Genomic DNA, 26,020 nt, shown 5'->3' on the forward strand with positions numbered 1-26,020 from the left:
TTTTTTCTTGTTAGCTTGGAATACTGCACCTTAAAGAGCCTGGAACATTTTTCTTTCAATTCTGTAAGGTGGGGAGGGTCATGATATTTTAGGCCAAGTTCAAGGGGAAGGGTTAGCAAATTTCACTCCCATTGCAGGGATGGGTCACCTAATTTCTGAACCCAAATTTGAAATTCCCACCACCCCCCCCTCCCCCCCTGCTAATTTCTGACAAGTCCCTTATAACTCTTGTAAAGTTTCTCACGGTATGAAGTTGGGTTAGCAAGGAAACGCTTGTATAATAAATTCTTTTTTCTTACTGATTTAAGAAGACCTTTAGTTATCCATGGTTTGCTCAAAGCAACATTCTTTACTTTCACTTTTTTGAGAGGAAAGCAGTCATTGTAAATGGTAGTGTACTTATCGAGAAAACACCGACAAGCGCAATCAATTGTTTTATTATTTGCAACCCGAGCAGGCAAGATGGGTCTATCTAGATTTCCCGCGTCGGTAACGCAAGACAAGGGTCTCTTTTTGGCTGTATAATAAATCGTTTATTGACCAAGCTTAATCGGTTAAGATGGCTCGATATTGGCCTCTTTTTTGTGTGTTTTCATAGACCTCGACTTCGTAATGGTCCATAAAAACGCGAAAAAATACCTTTGCTAACATCCAGCCAGCCGAACAAGCTTGGTCAATAACGCGAGTCTACAGGTAATAAACCTGCGTTGTGTAAGCAACTTTTGGGTTATAAAACAATCACAGAGGCAAAAATATAACAGATGATTGGGCAAGTAATGATTTCATTCAAACAAAGAGAATATTACAAATACGTTTGATACGCATAGACTACTTTAGTTTAACCTACCAACGAGTGCCTGCTAAGTACAAAAAATAAATTAGCCTAGAATACAGGCCGTGAGACGACAATACTCCGAACCCTGTAAATGTCTGAAAACGTGCCAAGGTTTATCAGACGAAAGGAGCTCGCATGTGTGAAAATGTCGCCTCGTCTTACCAACGTAGCAAGAATTACATCTTCCACCGTTTTACTTATAAGCTACGCACGTGCGAAGCCCCTACGGGAAAGGGTCTTACACGTTGAAGAAGTTTCTTATACTGAATGTAGAGAAAACAGGTTTGATGTTAGAGAGTTTAAGAGCTTCAAGTATACGGCAAACGGCAAACGGCAGATTCAAGTTGAAAATTTGTCAAAATAGAAAATGAGCTGATACATGTAAAACCAGCTCAAAACAATTCTCATGCATGAGAAATTGCGTGAAACTACTAATTAAGGTGTAGAAATAACGAACAGTAAACGACGAGTAAAGAGGAAAATCGGTCACGTGGTACAAATTCGCGTTTGCAGTTTAACGTAAACGTGATCATACTTAACCTCTCTGTTGAAGAGCTTGCAAAAACGGCAAGAGTGTTAGCGAAAATACAATTGTTTTACATAACGATCATTGCACACGCATTTAGTTGTCACAATGAATCGTACCTAACTACCAAAAGAACGTCTGGGGGAAAGCAATAGACCGCAAAATCCTCCTAAGCTTCGTGTTCTTTCCTAGCTGGTCCCGTTACACGTCATCAGAGGCCATCCATCGAAAAAGTCAACATAACAAACCTTCCTTTAAAGTTGAACAATCCTTGAACCATTTTTTACATTACCGACCTCTTACATGTAAGACGCGCCTTCCCTCATACAGGATTTTGCGAACAAATCTAATGATCTGTTCACCCAGTTCCAACCATTTGGTACTTTGTCGACAGGGAAAATGCGATGCCAGTAAACAGTGACGGTATGGGAATCAGGATCAAAGTTTGCCAAAATACTAGCTGCCTTGATGTCCAACATGCTTTCTTTGATGAGAACTCCATGAAACATTACAAAACTGTGCAAATGTACGGATCTTAGCACAGTATGAAGGTTGCGCTGCGGACAAGTTAATATACAGATACCGCGCCCGCAAGATTCTTCTGGACCAAGCACATTGAATAGAGCAGTAATAACACATAAACATTTGTCTGCTTTACGTTGACAAGCTGCCTTTACTGGCGAGCTGGATAGTAGCTGCAAAGGATGGCATTCCTTATTTGCTTCAAGAATGGAGTTACAGACAAAAGAATGAACATCTCTTGCAGCGTCAGAGCACTGCTTACTACAGTACCTTGCAACAAGGCAACTGGAACATTCGATAAAATCACCAACTGGCTGTAGATCTTTCCAACACCCAGAGCATCTGTCACGCGGTTCCCAAGGGAGAACATCAGGAACATCCAAAACTCTGTTGTCAAGAAGCAAGGGGCTCTTGAATTCATCGGCGTATTCTAACATGTCAGTTTTCGCTAGTTGAAGGAAATTACGTAAGTGAAATATACTGGACGATTCCTCGGGACTTGTGAACATCTCTTTACATTGCAAATCCAATGAACAAATTTCTTTGGCAATAGCGGGAAAAACATCTGGACCAAGATTTTTCCTAAACTCGCATTTCTCAACCAAAACATTTCCTTTGCCATTTAATATGACACGAAGTCCTCCACAGCAATTATTTCTAAACGTTGTTTGTTTGCAAATTAAGTTGCTTCCAACACAAACGACGATTCCCCAACCAGACTGTTCAGAAATAACGTTTTCTTCTACCGTCGCGTTTGATCCTTTCAACAAAATGCCACACCGAGAACCACTCAATGAATTTCTCAATAATCCTCCATTACAACCTCCGGCGGCCACAATACCACCAAGCAAGTTATCAGATATCAAATTATTTTCCATGTAAAAAAGTGCTGGGGTAAACATTAAAATACCACACGTATTGCTGCGTAGTTTACTGTCACAAATACTTATGTGGGAATCAGCTGTTCCGCCTTGAATAAAGATCCCAGGCCCAGTACTCATTTGAATTACAGTAGACCTCACTGAAACAATTACTTGCTGACGGTGATGTGCCTCCACCAATAACCCTACACCATTTGAAAAATCGAGAGAACAGTGATCCATGACCAATGATTCAACGTCACAAGCCTCTATCAGAGCATTAAGTTCGCCTTCACTGCCGGCCGTCACTTGCTTCTTTATCAGGTATGATTTTCCTAACGTTATTGAAAGTAGCTTTTCTCTCTCTGCAGTACTACCGGCCGCTTCAGACGACAACGGTTGATCGCGGTTTGTTGAGGGCAAAGAATTCTCAAAATGAACATTTTCAAATAGAAAAGACACATCTGACAAAAACAAACCTTCCCTGAAACTAAGCACGGCAGAACTTCCAGGAAGACAGACAAAATAATAACATCGGTCCGATAAAACAATCTTATTCAAATCAAATTTCCCTTCTGCTAGAATGACTGTAAATGAATCATCTGAATTTCGTTCTTCAGAGAGCTGACTCTCTAGTTCCTTGAGCTGGTTAACATTGGTAACAAAACTGTAGTTGATTCTTTTAAGCAATCCTGAAACGTTCTGGAATTTGTGCTGCAGTTTTCGAATATCACCTGCTTTGGAACGTGCAAACTTGTAATGAAGTACTGCTGCTGCAGCTTGGGCTCTGCTGGTAAACTCTGTTCTACCACTTTCCACGAGTTTACAAAGTGCGTATGCCTTCCAGTAGTAACCACGATAAAGCTCAGTGTCTGCGTAAATAGAAGCATTGAGGTCGTCCAAAGCTGTCTCAAAGTTTTTCATTTGCATATTCGCAATACCGCGGTTACAAAAAATTGTTCCAAGAGGACGAGCGCAGGGTTGATTTACTGCAATCGGTAGTTTAACAATCTCCGTGTACAGATCAGACGAGGCTTGATAATTGCCCGTGGCGAAAGCTTCTCTCGCCTTTGGTTCTATCATTTCAATCCCTTCCAACAATTCGTTGGTTTGAGTAGTGCCTATCTTGAGACCTGTTTGACCAATAACATTTTCAATCGTTGCTTCTGGCGGAACTATTAACTTTGCTGCAACAAGTTTCGGCTCATCTATGGGCGTTAGGGCTCTTATCACTTTCATTAGGTCGTCGCCTTTGTAAAAACAAATGGACTTTTTCACTGCGCACAAAATGTCGGGAACATATTGTTGTAAGCGGGATCCTTCACTGTTCATTCCCAAAGAATAGCAACAGAAGGCTGCTTCGCAAAATATCCTGGCAGTTTCCTCACGGAATAGGTAATCAGGTTTCAAGCATGGATTTATCAAGAGATGAAAAAGGAGGTGAAAAGCATTCACAGAGAGCACTTTCCATCGTCGACTCTCCAGTTTGGCCTCCTGTAAAAATGCGAGACACTGGCGGAACTTGTCTTTGCGACTCGCTGTTTCATCTTTCAGGTAATCCTGTCTCAATCTACATTCGTGAAGGAAGTCTGTCCCTCCAACACAGTCGAGAAATGCATAGTGCAACATTCTTATGGCAGAAGAAAAAGCTTTTTCAGTTTCGCCTTCGTTACTATAACGCTCTTTCAATGTCTCTTGAACAAGTCGATGGATACTCAAGCTATCATGTGACTTGCGTTTGAAAAGTGAAAACCTAAGCAACAAATCAACAATTTGCTCTGCACCGATTGGCATCTTCAAGCGATCCTTCAGGTACTTATGGTCAATCTCTGGGGCGCCCACATTCAAAATCTCAATGGGTATCTCATCTGGAGACAGATATGTGGCAATTTTCATGAAGAAAGAAGAGGCCTTTCCAAGTCCTTCATCCGTTTCGTCATTTTCTATATAACTGAAATTCAGACGCCATGTAGTTTGTACTGCCAGGCGTGCCTCACTGTAGACCTCTGAGCATGGTTTGGCGCTTTTCCTATTCAAAAGAATCGACTTTTGTTCACGATACTGCTCAAGGTACGATTGAGCCGAGCACTTTAACGCACTGATATAAGCAGCGGCTTGTTCTAGGGCCAACGGTAATCCACCAAGCTCCTGGGCAAGTTCTGTTGCTCCTTCCTCTTGATTTTCAAAAGCGGATGCTAATCCGGTGCGTCTCTTTAGGAATTCAATAGATTCGTCGACAGAAAAAGCATCCAGCTCAAGACAGTTTTCAGGACCAAGATCTAGGTCCTCACGCAACGCTTGAGGACTTCTGCGAGAAGTGACAAGAATGTCCCCAAAAGTTTTATTTTTCCACTGGCCTAAAAACATTTTTCGTGTGTAGGAGCTAAGTTTCTTTTGATCCATGTTGTCTACAAGCAAAAGCCACTTGTGCCTTAGACTACCAAGCCAAGAAAGAGTTTCTGTCATTAGCTGATCAAACTGTTTCGCTTCTTCGTGCCTGTTGGGCTGAGACCTGTACACGAATTGTCCATGGATTCCTTGAACAGATGATCGCAACAGTTCGTCACTTTCTCCATTTATGACGTAAACGCCTCCAGAGTAACGTTCCAGGTTGCGCCAAGCATATTCGAAGGCAAGAGATGACTTCCCGCAGCCCCCAAGCCCGCAAATACCATGAACTTTAGTCGTCTTTTTACACCCTTTTGGAAAATCTTTCGTGGTGGTGACGTTTTGAAAAGCATTGTCCAATGATTCTAGCTCTTTTTTGCGGCCTGTAAAATATTCATTTCTCTCTAGCGCTCCAAAGAACGATGGAGGGTTGACACTCTGTTGACGTTTCATAGCACTGCAACTAAAATCTCCCACTCGTTGTTTCAAGGTTTCCATCTCATGCTCCATTTGTTTAACTTTCTGGGGAAGTTCTAGTAGCTCTTCGAGATTTTGCTTTACTTCAAAGACCTGCGTTTTCAAAACGTCGTTCTGTTCCTTAAACTGGCAAACAAAATCTCCCAAACTGGAGGAAAGCTGCAACACTTCATTGTGTACCAAGCTCAACAGGGTAGGGTCTACAGGGCAGTTACCACAGAACGCAGTGCCTGTCAACAGAACAACTCAAAGACCTCAATGACGTTATAATAACTAAACGTTCATGACAAATGTAAAGTTTTTGCAGAAGGAAAACGACTTTTGATTAAATGTGTGTTCCATTTATGATGTACAGACCAATGAAACACCAGGTGAGTGTTCGCACGAAAAGATGATGTCCTCACACGTCAAAAGATAACAGTTTCCTTGATTGCATAACAAATCGTACCTTTCGCAGAAAAAAAATAATTAAGAGAAATTGTTTGGTATTTCATTAGTGTTCACATAAAAGAACATTTCGTGGCCGCTTGGAGATACGAATTTTCTCTTCTCTTGTTAAGAGAAATTTAGTATCTTCTGTGCGGCCATGTATAAATATGTTCTAGTGATTAGATACATTAAACGTTTTTCCCGAGGTGTCTTAATTTTGCTCACCCGCATTGATAGCCTGCGTGGCAGGCGCAAAAATGGGAGGGGAGGGGGGAGGGAGAAAAGCGCGAAAGCGGGGAAAAGTGACGGCTCTCCCCAATCCCCCTCCTTTTTTCCCTTCCTCCCTATCCCCTACCCCTTTCGACGCCTGCTACGCAGGCTAACCCGCAATCTTATTCTTGATAATGGTATTTACCACTTATGGACTAGTCTGCCCGCTCTGGGCTACTACAATATCAAAAGCACCTTCCCCTAGACTTCCATTTGATACAGTAGGAATGTGATACAGAAAGAAAAGGTCGCACAGAGCACTTCCTAAAAATCGTGACGGCAAATTGTCGGCTGGCGACTACATTGTGCTTATTTATACACGTATTGAAAAAGAATATCTGATTAAATGTAACGTAAAAACTTGCAATAAATACGAAATAACATCCTTGAAAACCCAGGTAGCGTTCAGGTTCAGGGCGTGACTTTAAAGTCACTTAAAATCACGATTCATTAAACTCAGACATATGCGTTGACTAGTTGCCCGTAGATTTACTACTAATGGCTGCTACTCCAGATCATGAGTTTGCAGTACTGTAATATCGAGCTTCTTCGTTTCTGCTTTTTTACGGCCCACTACAGATGTCTACAATATCGCTTCTCGTCGGATCTTAACAGAACTCAACAGTTGTGCTAAAGCCTGTGTCTAACGGCTTTTTTCAATCTCAGTACGCAGACTCGTGGTCATCTCGAAAACACGTTGTTTCGCCAACGTTCCTTTCGGTGACGTCTTAAATCGTTTTGCTTACCAAAAGAAACGAGCACTACACATGAATATATATCTTGTGAGAATTCGTAGGTTGATACTCGGATGTTAAGAATGTTTGTTTGCGTTTTTTTTACTTTGTAAACTAGTCAGGCGCACCTTAAGGTCGTCGGGGCCTGGGAGCTAGGATTATGGATATTATAGGATGTCGTTTTCAAGAAGTGATGTATCAGCAAAAAAAAGCACATGGCGAGAGTTAGTGATCTTCACCGAGAGAGAGTTAGAAGTATTAAAACAGTTCTGTTCTTTATCGTGAGCGTGAGTTTATTGTCTGGAGAAACCGTTCCGACAAAGTGGCGACCCTGCCAGGACACAGTTATGACAACACCAGCGGCAACCGTGGAAAATCAGGAGAAAACAATCCAAAACAAATTGAAAGTACTGCAGCTGACGAACGAAAACACACACAAGATTGCTGGCAGCAATTTGCTGAAACCGATTCAAAGACATCGTAAGCTGATGGAAAGCAAAGTTGAAGAATGCCACGAAGTAAAAGCGATTGTGCAAGAACTTAAAATTGGACGAGGTGACGAAGAAGATGACATTAATGTTTGGAGTTCGGGCATCGAAGCAGAGTTGGGCAAGTACGAGAAAGTGGTCGGAGAATTAGAAGAGCTGCAACAAACGTTAAGGGAACGAGAAGCAAGAGAAACTCAGGAAAAGGAGGAGAAAGCGAGACTTGAGATCAAGAAGAAATTCGAAGCGAAAACCGTCGAGAAGGAGAGTGATGCAGGTAAGCCAAAAGTTAAACTACCCAAACTTGTGATAACGAAATTCCAGGGGACGCATCTAGATTGGCAGAGATTTTAGGACAGTTTGAAGCGGAAATAGACAAATCCGACATTGGTCAAGTTGCCAAATTCTCATACTTGAAAGAACTACTTGTACCAAAAGTTAGAGCTGTCATCGATGGGTTGCCCTTTAACAGTGAGGGATACACACGAGCGAAGAACATTCTCATGGCCAAATATGGAAAGGCAAGTGAAGTAGCAAATGCTCACATCCAGTGCATAATGGCATTGCCAGTTATCACAGGGACAAACCCAACAAGAATTAATGAGTTCTATGAGAAACTGGTTACCAATATCCAAACCTTAGAGTCCATGGGTAAGGAGAAAGATATTAGAGGGTATGTGAGACTTACCCTAGATAAACTACCAGGCATAGGAGCTGACCTAGTGAGGCTGGATGATAACTGGCAGGAGTGGGGGTTCCCGCAATTAGTAGAAGGCTTAAGGAAGAGGTGTGAAAGGAACCCAGTTCCCCTGGATGGCAACCATGGGAGACGTGACAAGGGAAGAGACCCATTGCTTCAAGCTAAACAAGAGGGTGGAAAGCATAGAGTTTGTGTTTACTGTAAGTCTGAGGAAAATAAATCAGTTGACTGTGACAAGATTAAAGTGGTAGCTGACAGGAGGACGTACTTGTCAGACAATAAGTTGTGTTTTAACTGTACTGGCGCTAGGCATAGAGCAGCGGAATGTAGATGCACTACTACTTGCCAGATATGTAATGGGAAGCACCATAGTTCAATTTGTGATAAGCTTTCAAATCAGCTGATGCTAGCAACAGGTGGAGGTCAAGTGGTGTACCCGGTAGTTGTGGTAGATGTGGATGGAATTAGGTGTAGAGCTTTATTGGACACAGGAGCCGGAAGCCCCCATGCATCAGCGGTACTCATTAGCAAACTGAACAGAAAACCAGATCGAAGAGAGTATAAGACAATCGAAATGTTGATGACGAGTACTAGTCAGAAGATGGAAATGTACAAAGTCCAAGTCTCTAACATTCAAGGAGTTTTCAGCCTACCCACTACCCTGAGCAAAGTGGACAAGGGAACTTTGCTAACTATCCCGAACGCGAGATATGTGGATACAATTGCCAAGTACCAACACCTCAAGGGCGTGGAGATTGATGATACCGACATCAAGTCCGAGCTGCCTATACACGTGATCCTGAGGGCTGGCGAATATGCCAAGATTAAGACAAATTCAGCACCAAGGGTGGGAGAGCCAGGAGAACCAATAGCAGAATTCACATCGTTTGGCTGGACCATAATGTCCCCTGGAGCTGAGACAAACCTGAGCAGTGTGTACCTGACTAGGAGTTCTTCATCAGACTACGAGCAGTTGTGCAGCCTTGATGTACTGGGACTAGAGGACAGACCAGCTGGTGATCACCAGGTGGTGTATAGCGAATTCCAAGAGCAACTGGTACGCCACCCTGAGGGGTGGTACGAGACTGGTCTACTTTGGAAAGCTGGACACCCACCCCTCCCTAACAATCAGAAAGGCAGTCTCGTACGACTATCTAACCTTGTGAAGAAATTGCAGAAGGTACCCAGCCACCTGGATGAGTATGTTAAAATAATCCAAGACCAACTGAAAGAAGGTATTGTGGAGAGAGTGAGCGATGAGACTCAAGGGGAAAGAGAATATTATCTGCCGCACAAAGCAGTGATAAGAGAAACAGCACAGAGTACCAAAATGCGTATCGTCTTTGATGCATCAGCTAAGGCAAACCAAGGTGGCCCTTCATTGAACGATTGCTTAGAGACTGGGCCACCTCTACAAAATTTGCTCTGGAGTGTCCTGGTTCGAAACCGTCTTAAACCAGTTGCCTTGCGCGGAGACATTAAGCAGGCCTTCTTGCAGGTGAGGATTCGAGAGAGCAGATCGTGACGCACTTCGATTTCACTGGATAAGGGATAAAAACTCATCACAAGTTGAGACTTTGAGGTTCACACGGTCATTATTTGGACTTGTACAGTCGCCGTTTCCTCTTGCGGGTACCTTAAAACAACATTTAGAAACTTTAAGAACTGAATACCCAAAGAATGTTGAGGAAATCATGAGGAGTCTTTATGTCGATGACATTATCACTGGGGAAGATACAGTTGAGCAAGTACATGAGTTGAAAGGAACTGCAACAGGGGTTTTTAAACAGGCAGGTTTCGAATTGCATAAGTGGAACTCTAATGTACCAGAACTGGAAGCAGATAATCAGTTGACAGAAGATATCCAGACATATGCTAAGGAACAGTTGGGGTGAAAACCAATGAAGCAAAACTACTCGGGCTCCCTTGGGATAAGGTGGAGGACACTCTGGCTGTGACCTTTTCTGGTGATTCACATGAAGCCACAAAGAGAGATATGCTAAGGAGTTTAGCTTCAATATATGACCCTCTTGGGGTAGCAAGTCCTGTAACATTGGTAGGGAAAATGGTTTTCAGAGAAGCATGTGACCGACACCTCCCTTGGGATGCTGTTTTACCCAAGGAACTGAAAGCACAATGACAGAAATTTAAGGGAAACTGGCCTGGTGAGCTGAAATCCCCACGCAGTCTAACTATAGCTCAGGAACCAGTCCAAGCTCTAGACCTGCATGCATTCTGTGATTCAAGTGGAAAAGGGTCAGCAGCAGCAGTGTACGCAGTCGTGTATCAAGAATCTGGTATTCACCAGGGTCTGTTGGCAGCAAAGGCACGGTTAGCAAAGAAAGGGCTTACCATGCCAAGGTTGGAGCTCATTTCCGCTCACATGGCAGCCAGTCTTGTAGACAATGTAAGAAGTGCTTTGGAAGGTTACGTAGTGAGGTCTGTGTATGGGTGGACAGACAGTACAGTAGTCTTGCATTGGATCGCTGGTCAAGGGAGCTACAAACAATTTGTGTCCAATAGAGTTGCACAAATTAATGCCAAGGACTATGTAAAGTCGAGGTATGTGGGAACAGAGCAAAATACAGCTGACGTGGGGAGCAGAGGCACCCTGTCTAGAGAGCGTCTTGAAATCTGGCTGAAGGGACCAAACTGGCTGACTGAACAAGAAATGTGGCCAGCGGTGGTGCAAACTAAGCCAAGTAAAGAGACAGAAGCAGAGGCCAAGCTAGTAAAGGAAGTGTTTGCTGGGGCCACAGGGATGGAGGACACCCTACACCAGGTTTTAGAGAAACATGGATTTTGGCAGACGATACGTATCACGTCATGGGTGGCAAGATTTATCGAAAACTGTAAGAAAGGCAAGAAGCACCGGTTGTCTGGTCCATTGACCACATGTGCGACTGTCAAGCAAGTGAAATTCTGGGTAGGAAGAACTCAAAACAGCAAGTTAAACACAAACACGTTCCATGAAGATCAGCTCAAACTTAATTTGCAGAAGAATGAAGAGGGTGTGTACGTGTGTAGAGGAAGAATCCAGGGAAGCTACCCTATCTACTTACCGCCAGATACCTTGTTAACAGAGAGAATTGTCCATGGTAAACATGTGCTAAGTCTTCAAGGGGGATTGGGGCTTACGATGAGTTTTGTTCGTCAACAATATTGGGTGCTGCGTGCTCACGAAGAGAGTTATCAGAGGATGCTATGGGTGCAAGAAATTCCAAGTAACCCCCTTCTCAAACCCACCAGTTGGAAATTTGCCTACAGACAGTGTCGCGTTCCCAGTGTCGTAGACGCGTGGCGTTAGGCACTGGAGTTCGCCAGGTCAACCACAGTGAAGCACTAGGCGGTCAGCAAGATTCAATGACGTTTATTAAAATCAGGCTAGTCCGACTATTTACAGCACTTGCGGTGAAAACTAGAAAGAAACGTGCGATTTTTACGTCAGAAGAAAAGAAAACTAAGATAATGCTCCGTGCACGAAAAAAGAAAGAAAAACAAACTACTGAATTACAAGCGTGACTTACGTCTGATCTTGACTCCAGGGGTTAAAAGAACTCCAAATCTCCTACAGTTGTAATAACTCCGAAAGTTCTCCAAAAGCTCCTTACACTGTGATGGACTTCTTACAACTGAATAAACGTGCTTAGGAAAAGAATAATCTAACGCATGCCTTCTGACGTAAAGGAAATAAAACTGAATAAAGCTTTGTACGCCTAGCCAAAAAACGGATATACGATGATCATGCAATAAAATAATCAATGTTACAATCACGAAAGAAAAAACAGTCCTTGAATGTAACTAATTAAAATGTCATCTCTCGCGGATAACGTGACAGACAGGACGGAAGGATCAACCCCTTTCGAAGTTGTTGGCCTAGACTTTGCAGGACCGATAGGGTACAAACTCAAGACAAAGAAAGAAGGAAAAGCGTATATTTTGTTATTTGGCTGCAGCTTAACTAGAGCTGTCCACCTGCAGTTGCTGCCAAACCAAACAGCTGAGGAGTTCATCAAGCATCTGAAACGGTTCATCGCGAGGAGAGGCCGTCCCAGGAAGATTTATTCTGATAACGGGCGAACTTCTGTTGCCGCAGCGAAATGGTTGAAAGGGGTGGTAAAACATGAACAGCTGCAGAACTACCTCGCTCATCAGGAAATAAGGTGGCAATTCAATCTAAGCAGGGCCCCCTGTTGGGGGGGACAATTTGAGAGGCTTGTGGGTGTTGTAAAACGGGCATTGTACAAAAGTATTGGTCGAGCTAGCCTTACATGGAATAAGCTTGAGGAAGTCTTGCTGGATGTAGAAGTGGCTGTGAATGATCTTCCTCTGTCATACGTGGAAGACGACGTGCAGCTACCAGTTTTGACTCCTTGTGCCATTATGTTTGGTCAACCAAGACTTGTCCTAGACGAAAGCACAGAAGAAGGAGATGCTGACTTGAGGAAGAGAGTGAAGTATCTACGCCGGTGTAAGGAGGTTTTATGGAATCGGTGGAGTGGGGAGTATCTGAAGTCCCTGAGGGAAAGACACAATATGAAGCACAAATCCAAACAGATGAACGTCAAGCTAGGAGATGTGGTCCTTATCCAGGATGCTGAACGTAACCGAGGGAAGTGGAACATGGGCATAGTAGTCAAGCTTTTCCAAGGCCGAGATGGGGTGGTACGAGCCGTTAGGCTGAGGGCAGGAAAATCTTACCTTGAACGGGCAGTCAAGCATCTGTTTCCTTTAGAGCTTTCCTGTGATCAAGAGCAGCCTGTGAGAGAAGACCCATCCCTAAATCCCAGAGCAAGGGAGTTTCGCCCCGTTAGGAGGGTTGCAGGTGTAGCAGCGGAAAACATTCGCCGCATTGCGGAAGAAGAAGCAGTCGAACACTGACCTTACTTTTATTTGATCCCAATTACTTGTATCAAATAGGGGAGAGTGTAAGAATTCGTAGGTTGATACCCGGATGTAAAGAATGTTTCGTTCGCGTTTTTCTTTTACTTTGTAAAATAGTGAGGCGCACCCTAAGGTCGTCGGGGCCTGGGAGCTAGGATTATGGATATTATAGGATGTCGTTTTCAAGAAGTGATGTATCAGCAAAAAAAAGCACATGGCGAGAGTTAGTGATCTTCACCGAGAGAGAGTTAGAAGTATTAAAACAGTTCTGTTCTTTATCGTGAGCGTGAGTTTATTGTCTGGAGAAACAGTTCCGACAATCTCGCTCTTTCAGTTATGACACCTCAACGGCCGATACGCATGTGTATGCACCTTGTTCTCGCGAAAGAAGTAAGGTAACTGACCTAAAACGTTAACGAAACGACTTAAGACGTTAGCAGAAAGGGCGTTGGCGAAGCGACCGGTAATCCCTAGGATAACCGCACATCATATAATTCTTTCAGATGACAAACTGTCTTTTTCAACAGGTTCCTCGCTGCATAACGCAAGGACGCACTTAGAATTGCTAGTGCATGACGAACCGGTTGGGCCTTTTTTTGAGGGGGAATCGCATTGATATAGGGTGGAGGGGAACACTGATCTTTATCGCAAGAAAACAATGTGGGGAGTGTAATGTTCTTTATCTAATAGCACGATGGATCTGGATAAAACAGCTTAGTAAACAGGATCCAAGTTTTTTATTCCAACATAGCTGACCCAGGTGGTCCAAATGCGCACGCTTACACTTATACAAAATACCGCTGATCATTACAACTTTCCCCTAACAAAAACGAAAAGAAAACAAATAAACAAAAAGGATAAGTACACCTTGATACCAAGATTGGTAATACGGTCTAATGTCAAAAGGACAACAATTTCATGTAAAGTTCATAATGTTTCCTCTAATTTCAACTTGTGAGAAATTTGCAAACTGTGACTAACAGAACCTTCGAAACAAATGTTTATCAACCTTCCATATCAATGAGGAGTTCAGTGTCACATAACATAATCCTTGAAACGCAAAGGCCTTCTCACAGTTCTTCCACTTGCTGTCTTGAGAGGCTCTGAGATTTCCTCCTCGGATGAATACATTTCCCCTTGCTCTTGGGATGTCGAAATGGGCTCTTCAACAGATGGGATTGCTTGATTGGCTGCTTCCTCTGAGGTTGAATGCTCATTTGCTCTCACGGTTGGAGACTTGTGATGAGGTGAGATGTCTGTTGCTGATAGACCACTTTCTGGTGATTTTATTAACGCTTTTCTATTTCTGCGGTATTCTCTACCTTCATCAGTTCGAATCCTATAGGATCTTGGTGTTTCTGCGTGTTCTGTTACAACGCCTGGTTTCCAATGGCTCCCCATTTGTACTCTGATCCGGTCACCTTTCTCTAATGTGGGAAGATGTTTGGCATGCTGATCAAAGTAGTGCTTTTGTTTTTCCTGTTTGAACCTCAGTTTCTCCATAACTTTGTGTGGATCTTTACGCTGCAACTGTGCGTTGGTAGTGGGAATGATTGATCTTAATCGCCGGCTCATAAGCAGTTGCGCTGGTGAACCAATATCATCTATTGGTGTGTTCCTGTACTCAAGTAATCTTAAATAAGGATCCCTGCGATCTTGTTTCGCTTTAGTTAGTAGATTTTTCACTGTTTGTACTTCTTTCTCAACAAGACCATTTGCTTGGGGGTACAGTGGACTGACAGTAGTGTGTTTGAATTCCCACTGTTTAGCAAACAGTAAAAAGTCCTTTGAGGAGTACTGGGGACCATTGTCACTGAGAACTTCGGATGGTATTCCATGTCTGGCAAATATAGATTTAGTGTAGGTGATGACTGTGGTGCTTTTGGTGTCTGGTAGTTTGGCTATTTCAAAATATCTGGAGTGATAGTCAACAACTATCAGGTATTCAGATTTGTCCCAGGTGAACAAGTCTGTGGCGACCATTTCCCAGGGCTTGCGCGGTAAGCGAGAAGGGATCATTGGCTCTTTCGTGTTTTGCCGTTGATGCTCTAAGCAGGTGGTGCACCTCGATATCATGTCGCTGATTTGAGAATTCATTCCTGGCCAGTATAGGACATCTCTTGCTCGTCGTTTGGACTTTTCGATCCCCATGTGGCCTTGATGTATCCTTTGTAGCATTTCGTTTCTCATAGATGACGGGACTAGTATTCTGTCATTTTTGAGAATAACACCCTCGACTTCACCCTCTTCACCCTTCTTCCAGTAGACTTGAATACTTGCTGGTGTGCAAGATTTTGTTTCTGGCCATCCTGACTTGATCGCATCCTTCAGTTCTTTCAATGATGGGTCATTAGCTGTGGCTTCTTTAATTTCTTCCAGTTTGGGCTTCGAGACTGGTAGGTTAGAAGTTAGCAAATGGACATGTAGTGCAATTTCTTCTTCAATGCTGCCATATGCTGTTTCAGGCAGTGGTGCTCTAGAGAGCATATCCGGAAGCACTAACTCCTCTCCTGGCTTGTATTCCACAGTGTAGTCATTCTTCTGCATTCTAAGCAGGATTCTTTGTAGTCTTGGTGGAGCTGATGCTAGTGCCTTTTTAACAATGGCCTCAAGTGGCTTGTGATCTGACTCAATGGTAACTTTCTTTCCACTGATGTATTGGTGGAAACGTTCTAAGCTGAACTGAACAGCTAAGAGTTCCTTCTCAATTTGAGCGTATCTTGATTCTACGTCAGTGAGGGATCTTGAAGCATAAGCAACAGGACGCTCTTCTTGTAGCAGCACCCCTCCTAGGCCGGTTGGGGAGGCATCACAGCTGATCGTAACAGGCTTTTGTACATCAAAGAATTTCAGGACTGGCCCTCCATCTTTAGTTAGGATGCTTTTAATTTCATGAAGTGCTTTTTCTTGTTCACGTGCCCACTGAAACTCAATGTCCTTTCGTAGTAGAACTCTGATAGGTTCAGTGACAGTTGCCAGATTTGGGATGAACTTGCCCAAGTAATTGACTGTTCCAAGGAGTCTTTCTACTCCTTTCTTGTCAGTTGGTGCAGGCATGTCATTGATGGCACGCACCTTTTCATCATCAGGTTTGATTCCTTCTTGCGTGAGTTTGTGACCAATGTAGGTGACTTCTTTGACTTTAAAGACGCACTTTTCTTTGTTCAGTGTTAGGTTGACCTTCTCACATGGTTCCAGGACAGCGTGTACACGATGGTCGTGTTTAACTTCTGTTTCTGCATGCACTATTATGTCATCGATGTCGGTTTCAACTCCTTCCAAGTCGCCAAAATGTTGACTCATCCGCTTTTGGAAAACTTCCTGAGCAGATGTGATTCCGAATGGAGTGACCTGATAGCAGTACCGCCCGAAAGGTGTGTTGAAGGTGGTTAGAAGTTGACTTTCTTCATCAAGAGGTATCTGCCAGTATCCTCGGTTTGCATCAAGCTTAGTGAACCATTTTGCATTTGCCATGCGTGTAGTGATGTCTTCAATGGTGGGAAGCTGAAAGTGTTCCCGCTTTATTGCTTTATTGAGGTGCCTTGGATCTAAAGAAATCCGCAGACTACCATTAGGCTTTTCAACAATGGCCATAGAATTCACCCAATCTGTGGGTTCTTCTACCTTGCGAACAACTCCCCTCCTTTCCATGTAATCCAGTTCTTCTTTCACTCTGTCGCGAAGAGCTGCTGGGACCGTTCTAGGTGGGTTTACGACAGGTGTCACAGTAGGGTCTACTTCAATGTGGTAAGGTTTCTCCAAGCGTCCCAACCCAGTGAATACCTGCGTGTATTTCTGCAGTACTTCTTCTTTCAGTTCTTCAGACAACTTCGTAACCTCTTCACTTTTGTCTGGTTCAGTTTGCTTTTCTTCTGTCTTGGCCACCATAACTACTTTGATTAGACCCAGATCTTGGGATGCTGTGAGCCCCAATAATCCTGGTTGATTTGTCTCCACTATGTGGAATGTCAGCTCATGTTCTACATCTGGTTTAGATTTCACTGGTAGTGTAGCTGTGCCAAGTAAAGTTAGCTTATCTTCAGAGTAACCGACTAGATTATGTGTGCAGGCATTTATCCGTGGATTGCTCCCAACTATCTTCTTTAGGTCTTTAAACGGCATGATGTTAACTTGAGAGCCCGTGTCAATTTTGAGTTTTGTGATATGTCCTTTCACTGGCAACATCACATAGCACTCCTCATTCTGGATCTGAACTTCAGTAGTGACAGCTCCTACAAATAGGGTTGAGTCAGGAACATTTCCTTCTTGTTGCTCTACACACAGTTCATGGACTTTTTTCCGTGATCTGCATACACTCTGGAAGTGATTTCGTCTCTGACAATAGTTACATGTTTTGCCATATGCAGGACACTCCCTTGCGCCATGTCTTGTTCCACAGTTCCCGCAATTGAACTTCTTGCTTGGGGGTCTTTTTTCCTCATTATCTGAAGGTGTTTTCTTGTCAGTTGACTTGTTCTTCTCCCTTCCAATTCCATGCACTGATGAGTCGTCCAGTTCTTTCATTTGCATATCCGTAGCTTCTGCAGATTTTACCACATCTAGTGCTTTCTGAAGTGTAAGGTCTGGCACCCTGAGTAATCTTTCTCTTGTTTTTGTGTTGTTTACACCAAGTACAATTCGGTCCTTGATGAGAGAGTTCTTCAATGTTCCAAATTCACATGTTTCACAAAGCTTTCTTAATGTTGTTACGTACTGGTCGATGCTTTCGCCGCTTTCTTGGGCTCTTGAGAAGAATTTGTATCTCTCGTAGCTGACATTTTTCTTGGGTTCACAGTGTTCCTCAAATTTCAACAGCACCTTTTCGATTTTTTTGTCATCGCCTTCTTCGTCCTAAGTTAGAGTGTTAAAAACATCAAAAGCATCGTTGCCGATAACTGTTAGAAGTGTTGCTACTCTGGTTGCACTATCCTTCGAACTTATTCCGGTCGCAATTTCGTAATTTGTATATTTCTGTTTGAACTTCTTCCAATTGGCTGATATGTTTCCTCCACTCAAGTCGAGAGCTTCTGGAGGTGGAAGATCTAAATGCATCGCCATTTCAGGTGTATTTTCTTCGTCTTCAACTGGTTGCCGTATTTCTTCTGTCTTTTCTTTTTCTTCGTCTTCAACTTGTGAATGCTGTACTCTTCAGTGTTTTCTTCCCCCGCGGGCGTGATAGGAATCGACTGATCCTGTGACATGAATTACGATCGCCGATGTTGACTGCTTTGAAATACGGCCTGTATTTTATTCAAATCTTCGCCATATCGATGGCTGAGGTTCTTGTTCGTACTTGACTTCTGACACCATGTAGTGTTCTTTATCTAATAGCACGATGGATCTGGATAAAACAGCTTAGTAAACAGGATCCAAGTTTTTTATTCCAACATAGCTGACCCAGGTGGTCCAAATGCGCACGCTTACACTCATACAAAATACTGCTGATCATTACAGGGAGAAAGGTCGTGTATTATTGTTAGGTGAATTAACCAGTTTAAATTGGTTTGTTTGTGCCTTCTCCCTTCTTGCACCAAGAGTGGCAAGAAAAACAAGAATAAGTGGACCAGAACTTGGACAATTGTCTGATGATGAATAGGACAATGACAGCAGCAGGAAATTAAACTTGCATAATTCCTTTGCAATCAACTGTTTATAATCACAGAAATTACTGCAATAAAATTGAGTTTTAGTCCATTAATGAAAACACATCATAAAAAAGGATATGATCCCTACACCTTAAAAACCTATGACATTTTCATACCCTAATAATGACCTGACGCACACAACTTTAAATAAACTATGACATCATCCATCTAATACCTGTTAAACCGGAAAATCACCTACAAATGGCGCGCAACGCAGTGGCGGATCCAGACTTTCAGATAAGGGGGGGAGGGCGGTCATCCAGACCCTGAGATAAGGGGGAGGGGGTCTGGCCTCAGGGCACTGCAAAGTACGATATCATCAGCACTTATGTCCTACCCCAAAAATTGATGAGATTCCTCCTCCAAAAAGGGCTAACCAGTACGCTCTACACCATTAGGATAAACATAAATTAAGGTAACACAAGTTGAAAAAAATACCTTTGGTTTCCCAGTCATTTAGCTGGGATAATAGTGTGGTTTCATCTGCTGTAGGAAGACCGAAAGAATGGACAAGCTCTCGCATTTCCTGAAAACAACCTTGGAACTTGAGTGCGTCCCAGTCTGTAAAGTTACAGTGAGCCCATTCATTTCTTACATCCTCTCTTACAGTCTTAGCTGAGGACTGTGTTGCATTCGAAAAAACAGGTACTTCAACAAGCAGTGAAAGAACAGCAGACCCATCACACTTTCCATCAAATGCACTGAACTTGGCCATGAATGGTTGAAGGTAGAGCTTGGCAAAGTCAACATGACTTGATACCTTATAGTCAAATTTCGAAAAGTCAAACTTGAAAGGAGAGAGTTTGTGACTGCTGTTACTATTGATGTTTTCATATTTTAGATGTTTGGGATGATTCTTGAGAATCCCAGGTGGAGTTTGGATGTGAATGTTATGGCTGGACTTCAAGCTCTGGTACTCTGCCTGTAAAGACTGTTCTACAAATGGTCGAATATGAGGCACCAGCTTGTTGAAAGCAATCCCAACAACTACCCATCGCTTCTGATCTTCTGATATATTCATGGCATCTCCTAAAGAATATATATTGAAAAAAAATTTGTTTTACATTTTCAGGTCACTGTAAATTCTCTCTCCGACAATTTTTCCTATTGATCGCAACTTGATCATCACCCTCTTTAACATAGCCTGCTGCTATTTTCAATAATACAGGCAAATTTACATTATAAACTACACGGGCCATCTTTCAACAAAAGAGTTTACTCCGTGCTTTTATTACATGAAGATGTGCTTTTCAGTTTAAGATACTAGGCTAGCACATATTAACAACAAGTCCGCACATTCCAGATGTCATCAGAACATCAAACTAGATCAAACTGAAAGTAGCCTAAGTGTCCAGCAGCCCTGTTCTCATTCTGAACTATGAAATGTGACCTTTACTCTAGACCCACCTTTCCTAAATTGCAAAGAGGAGTGCCGCTTATTCTGCACATCCCAAATCATAAACTGTTTCGAGTAAAAAATGTGTAGATTACACAAATGAACAACACACTTACATACTATGAACTTGAAATCCCTTGTCTTTTTTCAATTGTGTGTTTTGCATATCTTTTAGGTATACAGTCATGCCAGGTCAAGTGTACCCCCCTAGATGCCATTAATGAATCAATTATTTGAAAAATGAATCCACTAGTTCTTGCTGCAACCAGTATTAAATTTAAATCTACATTACTGCATGTGTAATGAGCAGCATATATAACAACTCTCCCAGATTCTATGATTTTGCTTGGAAAGCTTCTGAGGCATTTTAGCATGAATTTCATCACTGAAAAAGATCATTTCTGCATTACAGTACATGACAAAAGCGAATTTTTGAGTGTGTACGTCATGTAAGACTTCATATGATGTCCTACATAACCAGCTCCAGAAAGTATCCATACCATACCATGGACAGCTTTTTCGGAATTCTAAAGGCATCTTACAACTGGAAATCAAAAGAGATGGGGGGATACTTCATGACTGGAATTTTTAAGAGATGTGTGTGTGTGGGGGGGGGGGGTGTTACATTGTAGATCTGTAATTTCCCAGGGCAGGGGTCAGTCAAGAGTGTATTCCTTGAAAACGCTTATTTTATGGCCTTAATCAGGTCGCAAATAAAGCAAAAACTGACAACACTGCTGACAACCTTGGAAGCAGAACAAAACATCGCAGCCTCATCAATTTTTTTTTCTCTCATCAAAGCAGGCTCATAAATTATTTTGTTCATTCCTTTTTTCCGTGTGAAACATGGTCTTTTGACTGAGCATCATTGAAGCTTATGGTATTGGGAGCAACTGCCGACCACGCAGGCTAAAATTTAAGATCATGAAATGAAAATGCACTTGATCATAATGTCTTCCGAAAGAACACACTTTCATCACAAGCGATTCTTTTTTTAATGTTCGGTGAAAGTTTGGGCAATGTAAAGTTAATGAAGGTTGCATCTCCTTAACAGTGGTAAGAGAAAACTTCTATTTTTAAATTTTTCATATTTCCGGAATTTCCGGAGTCATAGACTCTCTGTAACAAGCTGTACTGAAGTACAGGAGTAGAGTCAGATTTGAATTATTTGGCATGAAATAAGTTAAATTGGACAAATTTGCAAACCCCTGGCTGTAATTCTAAAAGGTGTGAAGAAAAAAATGGAAAATCTGAATGGGAGGGGGTGTTAATGGTTATGGAATTCCGAGGACATACTTACATACATAAATACTTTGCCTGTGAATTCACTGGTCATTATGCATGCAGGAATTACTACCAATGGATTAACTTCTGAAAAATAAATTATTAATAGAATCTTGGAGGTAGGCTTGACCTGGCTTGACTTCTATCCATATTCTGCTAAATAACCTTGCAAACTCAAAGACTGTTGTGTGAATAAGCTAAATTCAAATTTACTTCTCAAAGAACTAATTAGATTAGGGCAAACTGTTGGCCTAGGTCTCTGCAAGAGTGATTCTAAACACCATAACAGACTAAGACTCTTGTTTTGGGAACAGGCAGTTTATTCTATTATCATTAATTCCTACTTACATAATCCACTAGATATCTAATCAAGAATTCATGTTTGATACACTAAAAGCTATGGCCCAAGCCCAGAGGTAGAAGTAGTGGAAGGATTAGTGTTGTGAAAGTGGTGTGGAGTATGTGAAGGGATAGCTTTACTAAGCATGTTAGCCAGAATGAAGTATGGTGTCAGAGCACCAGTTGCCAAGGGCTTTAATCAATTCAATGGGTACACCAGCTTGGTATGCAAAGGATGCTCCACCCCAGTGAAAAGAGTGCCCTACAAACAACTTGGGGTCGAAACCAAGGGACGTAGGATGAATTCGCAGGGTGGACACAAAGGAGCCATAGGTAAAAATTTTGACAAGGTGCTTTTGGTCTACCCAGTTGAACGCTTGAGAGTCTAAAGCAGACACTGTGCTGGTAAAGCAAAAGGCATTTGTGATGGCTGCTGTCGGACATAGTTTGGAACGGGGAATGCAAGGGAGTGGAATTTCTACAATGCGATGATCATTCTTCACTTTCATCTACAACCGCAGTTCAAAAATGAATTATTTTCATATGCTTCACATTAAAAACTTAAACTTAACTTTGCTTAAATTATACACACAAGTGCTGTTGGTTGGTGCGATCACTGTACGTGCGAATGGTTATTGTTATGTTTTTCGAGAAATAAATTGTTTCTCCAAATCCTTTTAAGTGGTGAATATAAAAAATGCTGGTTTATTCTCAAAACTCGAGACTCGGTTTTGGCATTTCCAAACTCTATTCGTTTAAGTCTTGAGTATTCTTCCTGTTTTAGCTTGTCACGCAATGCGCCTTAGTATTGTACGTATGACAGGTCAAATGGAGGTTTGGAGAAGTGTGAAGATCTGGTCGAGACTGTCAACTATCAATAGGGTCATTCTGGTGAACTAATTAAAACTAGGTTTAGATGCAGCGTTCTGTTCTTGAAATACAATGAAGTAAGAAACCTCTATTTCAGAAAAAAAGAAGATTGGCCCTCGAATGTTAGTTGACCTTTTACTACACTACTATTTGTGCCCTACAGTTGAATAAATGATAAATTTGAGGCCATTATCGATCAACCGATTAGGGTACCAGTTGTCATGTGCTAGAATTAAAAGTTTGACATGTTTAATAAAGTTACTGATTTTTTAATTGCGCTCCTAGAAATGGGGCTAGGGCTTCTAACTTTTTATTTTAGGCCTCCCAAAAAATTTTCTCAGGCAGCAGTCTTGACAACATGTCCAATATAATTGAGCAGAATTGAAATGAGCTTAACTAAACAAATCGTAAGCATTTCAGAATTGTTTCATGCTCCCTAACTTGACATTAAGAATAAAGCTCGTAGGATACTTCAGGAACGACTTTGGTGCAGTGGTCATAAGAAATATCTGCTTTGCAAGCGAAGCATAATGGTGTCCAGTCTCCTTTTGAACAAAATGTTTATGTGCCGCAATTTCTTGTGCTGGGTACATTTGTATTTGGTCAGTTATCTGTTAATAATCCCATCGAAGCGATTTATTTTGCGGGAAAACGTTGAATTAGATTTTCTTGCAAAGTTATAATGCGGGTAGTAATTTGCATAAATTAACCGCCAACTACACGATGCCTGGTTTTGTAAACAAAAAATCGTTAATCTGCTCGAAAACTTACTGTAAAAGATAAAGGAATGGAATCTATAGGAACCATCCAACGTTCTTGCTTAACATTGCCCCAATGACATTGGGTCATTCCAGAAAAAATCCATACCCCAACAACGGAAGGCACAGTGTTTTGAACCCCCTTCCACCTGAATTTCCGAAACTGCTTGAGCTCCCCCCCTTCCCTCAGGATTTCCAAGTTCAAAGGCCCCCCAACCATCTGGATTTCCACGAAATTGTTAGACACATAATTTCAATTTACACTCAAATGTAGAAGAATTCTTTCAGGCACTTAGATGATACAGTAAAAACCTGCAACTAAGAACCTACATTTTTAGGAGTTAGCCTAAACAGGTTCTTTTATAAATGGTAGTTAACAGAATTTTAGGTTATTTAGGTTCTTAAAATGGGTTCTTAATCCTGGAGAAAAAACAATTAAAACATCTACATATTGCTTAGTATGCTTTGTAAGTCTACATATCTTACACTCGTTTTTCTTTAAAAAACATTTTTACAACAATGGCAATCTGCTTTTTTTGCTTCAAGTATGATTCTTGCAATGCAGCTGTAACGTACTAGTATGATTTTAGAAAATAAGAAACTGTTTTAAATTTCTTAATTTTTAGGTTCTTAGTTGCGGGTTTTTACTGTACTTTTAAAAAGTGTCAATTTTCGGTGAATTATGTGTTTATTGTGAAAGTTAAGATTACATTTTCACATCTTTTTAAACAGGCTTACAGTTTTTACAAATAAGCTCACATTTGAGTGAGCTTCTTCTTTTTTTTCTAGACCAGGCAAAATATACAGCAATATATACTACAATAAAGCTCAAAACTAACTACTGTAAAATTTTGAAAATAACTCCCTCCATGTATAAGCCCCTCCAAATATAAGCCCCCTAGACTCGTACCATAAAAAACCCTGTGTTAAATTGTTCCTCCTAATTATATAAGCCCCGCCGGGGCTTCTACTTGGAAATTGCCCTCAAATACAACGTAAAACAAAGAAAAACGGTAAATTCCTTCCCTGAATAAGGCTAGCCCAATCTATTTTGAAACGCAAATTTCCCTCGGTACATAAGCCCCTCTGAATATAAGCCCCTCAAAGAGGGCCTTTGCAAAATGCAAGCTTAGCTGGTGCTAATTATTTTTGGAATTTTACAGTATGTACTCGGATGAAAAGATGACTGCGAAAGAACGAAAAAGGACACATAGTGGGATATTACATGACGCGCTATACGGCTATAACGCTGTACTATCATTGTTTGCTTTACTTGAATTGAGCACCTTTTTTTAAGAATTATGCGATTTTCCTTGACATCCTCAAGTTATTGCACGTTGCTAACTTTCCACAAAAGTAAGGAAGGCGAGCCTACGGATTGATTGGAACTTTCAAAATAAATGAGGTAACAGGTCTGTAGTTTGAAAGAATAATAAAATTTAAAAAGGCAAAGCAATTTTTGAAAACTTATAGATTGAAGCAATTGAAACATCAGTAAAATTTAAAGTAACCCCCAAGGATGTGTTGTTAGGTTCAGAGCCCCCTCCCGCCTGGATTTCCAGAGCCATTAACCCCCCCTCCCATGCCTTCTGTTGTGGGGGTGTGGATTTTTTCTGGAATAACCCATTATTTAAAGAAAAGATAGCGGCAAACAAAAGTTGCGAAAATTTACTATTTTGTCTCAGGTATACATTTTCATTTGATTGACATGCAAAAATGGACTGAGTGCCCAAGGATTTTTAAGCATGAAATAGTTCACGAAGGGCGAAACATTTATATCCTGTTTCAATTTTGATCTAACTCGGAGTGCTAGTAAGAAAAATATGTGTTCAAAAATGTCTATTTTTTAGCCTTGTCAAAAAGCGTTTTCCCCCCTTGTAAACGACAATGAACAGGGCCGTCAGGGGGGGCCTGGAGAAAAATTGATAACATTTTAATTGAGAGGAATGATTATATTTTGCTATCATGTAAACAGATTTTTAACAGTTAGTTTGCTTTCTGAAATATTTACCTGACAAAACTCCAATTTTCAAGGAGAAAATTGTCCCGAAAAATGCAATTTTTGGCCCAAACTCCCCCCCCCCCCCTAATGCCTAGTGCAGGTTTTTGTTAGAAGTCAAACAAATGCCACTGAGTAGTTTCATCTGACGTTAACTAACTACACACAAAGTATGAAGAATATGTTTTATTTGACCATTTCCAATTTTGCTCAATCCTTCGCGAGATTCGTTCTTAACGGCTTCCTGTGTCGGAAATTTATCTTACACGTTAAACTGGCAACTGTTCCCGAAAAAAAGGCCAAAGTCAAAAGAAAACAACATGAAAAGGCCACTGTGTGTTTGAACATGTTTCGCATCACACATTTGACCTAGTGTACAAGTAGAGAAGAATCCCTTCCCATTAATAGTTCAAAATGTCCAAAATGGAGACCGATAATTCTATTTCCTTGTTCACCAATCTGTTTTGTAAACCCAAACTGGCAGGAAAACTACACATACAAAGACTAGTACAAACAGAAAATACCGGCAACATACCTCAAGAGTCTTGGCCTTCTTTGGTAGAGAATGATAAATGAAAATTCAAAAAGAAAAGGCGCCTGCAACAATGGCAGCGAGAAG

General features: G+C 41.6%; 1 protein-coding gene and 1 pseudogene across 1 annotated transcript; one reads left to right on the forward strand and one right to left on the reverse strand.

Annotated features, from left to right (window-relative positions):
* Positions 1–749: 749 nt before the first annotated feature.
* LOC140928880 (uncharacterized) lies at positions 750–26,020 on the reverse strand. Its single transcript, XM_073378684.1, has 3 exons — positions 25,937–26,020; positions 19,194–19,784; positions 750–5,838 (listed from the first exon to the last, which is right to left on the reverse strand). Exons 2-3 carry the CDS (start codon positions 19,774–19,776, stop codon positions 1,661–1,663), a joined length of 4,761 nt encoding a protein of 1,586 aa, XP_073234785.1. The 5' UTR covers positions 19,777–19,784; positions 25,937–26,020; the 3' UTR covers positions 750–1,660.
* Positions 7,257–10,374, forward strand: LOC140928809 (uncharacterized; annotated as a pseudogene).

Source organism: Porites lutea, chromosome 2 (assembly GCF_958299795.1).
Source record: "Porites lutea chromosome 2, jaPorLute2.1, whole genome shotgun sequence".
Classification (NCBI taxonomy): Eukaryota; Metazoa; Cnidaria; class Anthozoa; order Scleractinia; family Poritidae; genus Porites; species Porites lutea.

Bases quoted from the DNA above. Each gene is read 5' to 3' on its own strand.
- LOC140928880 (XM_073378684.1), bottom strand. From the start codon at position 19,776: ATGAATATATCAGAAGATCAGAAGCGATGGGTAGTTGTTGGGATTGCT. The intron at 5,839-19,193 runs GTATTTTTTTCA...TTCTGTTGACAG, and splicing joins AAATGACTGGGAAACCAAAG to GCACTGCGTTCTGTGGTAAC.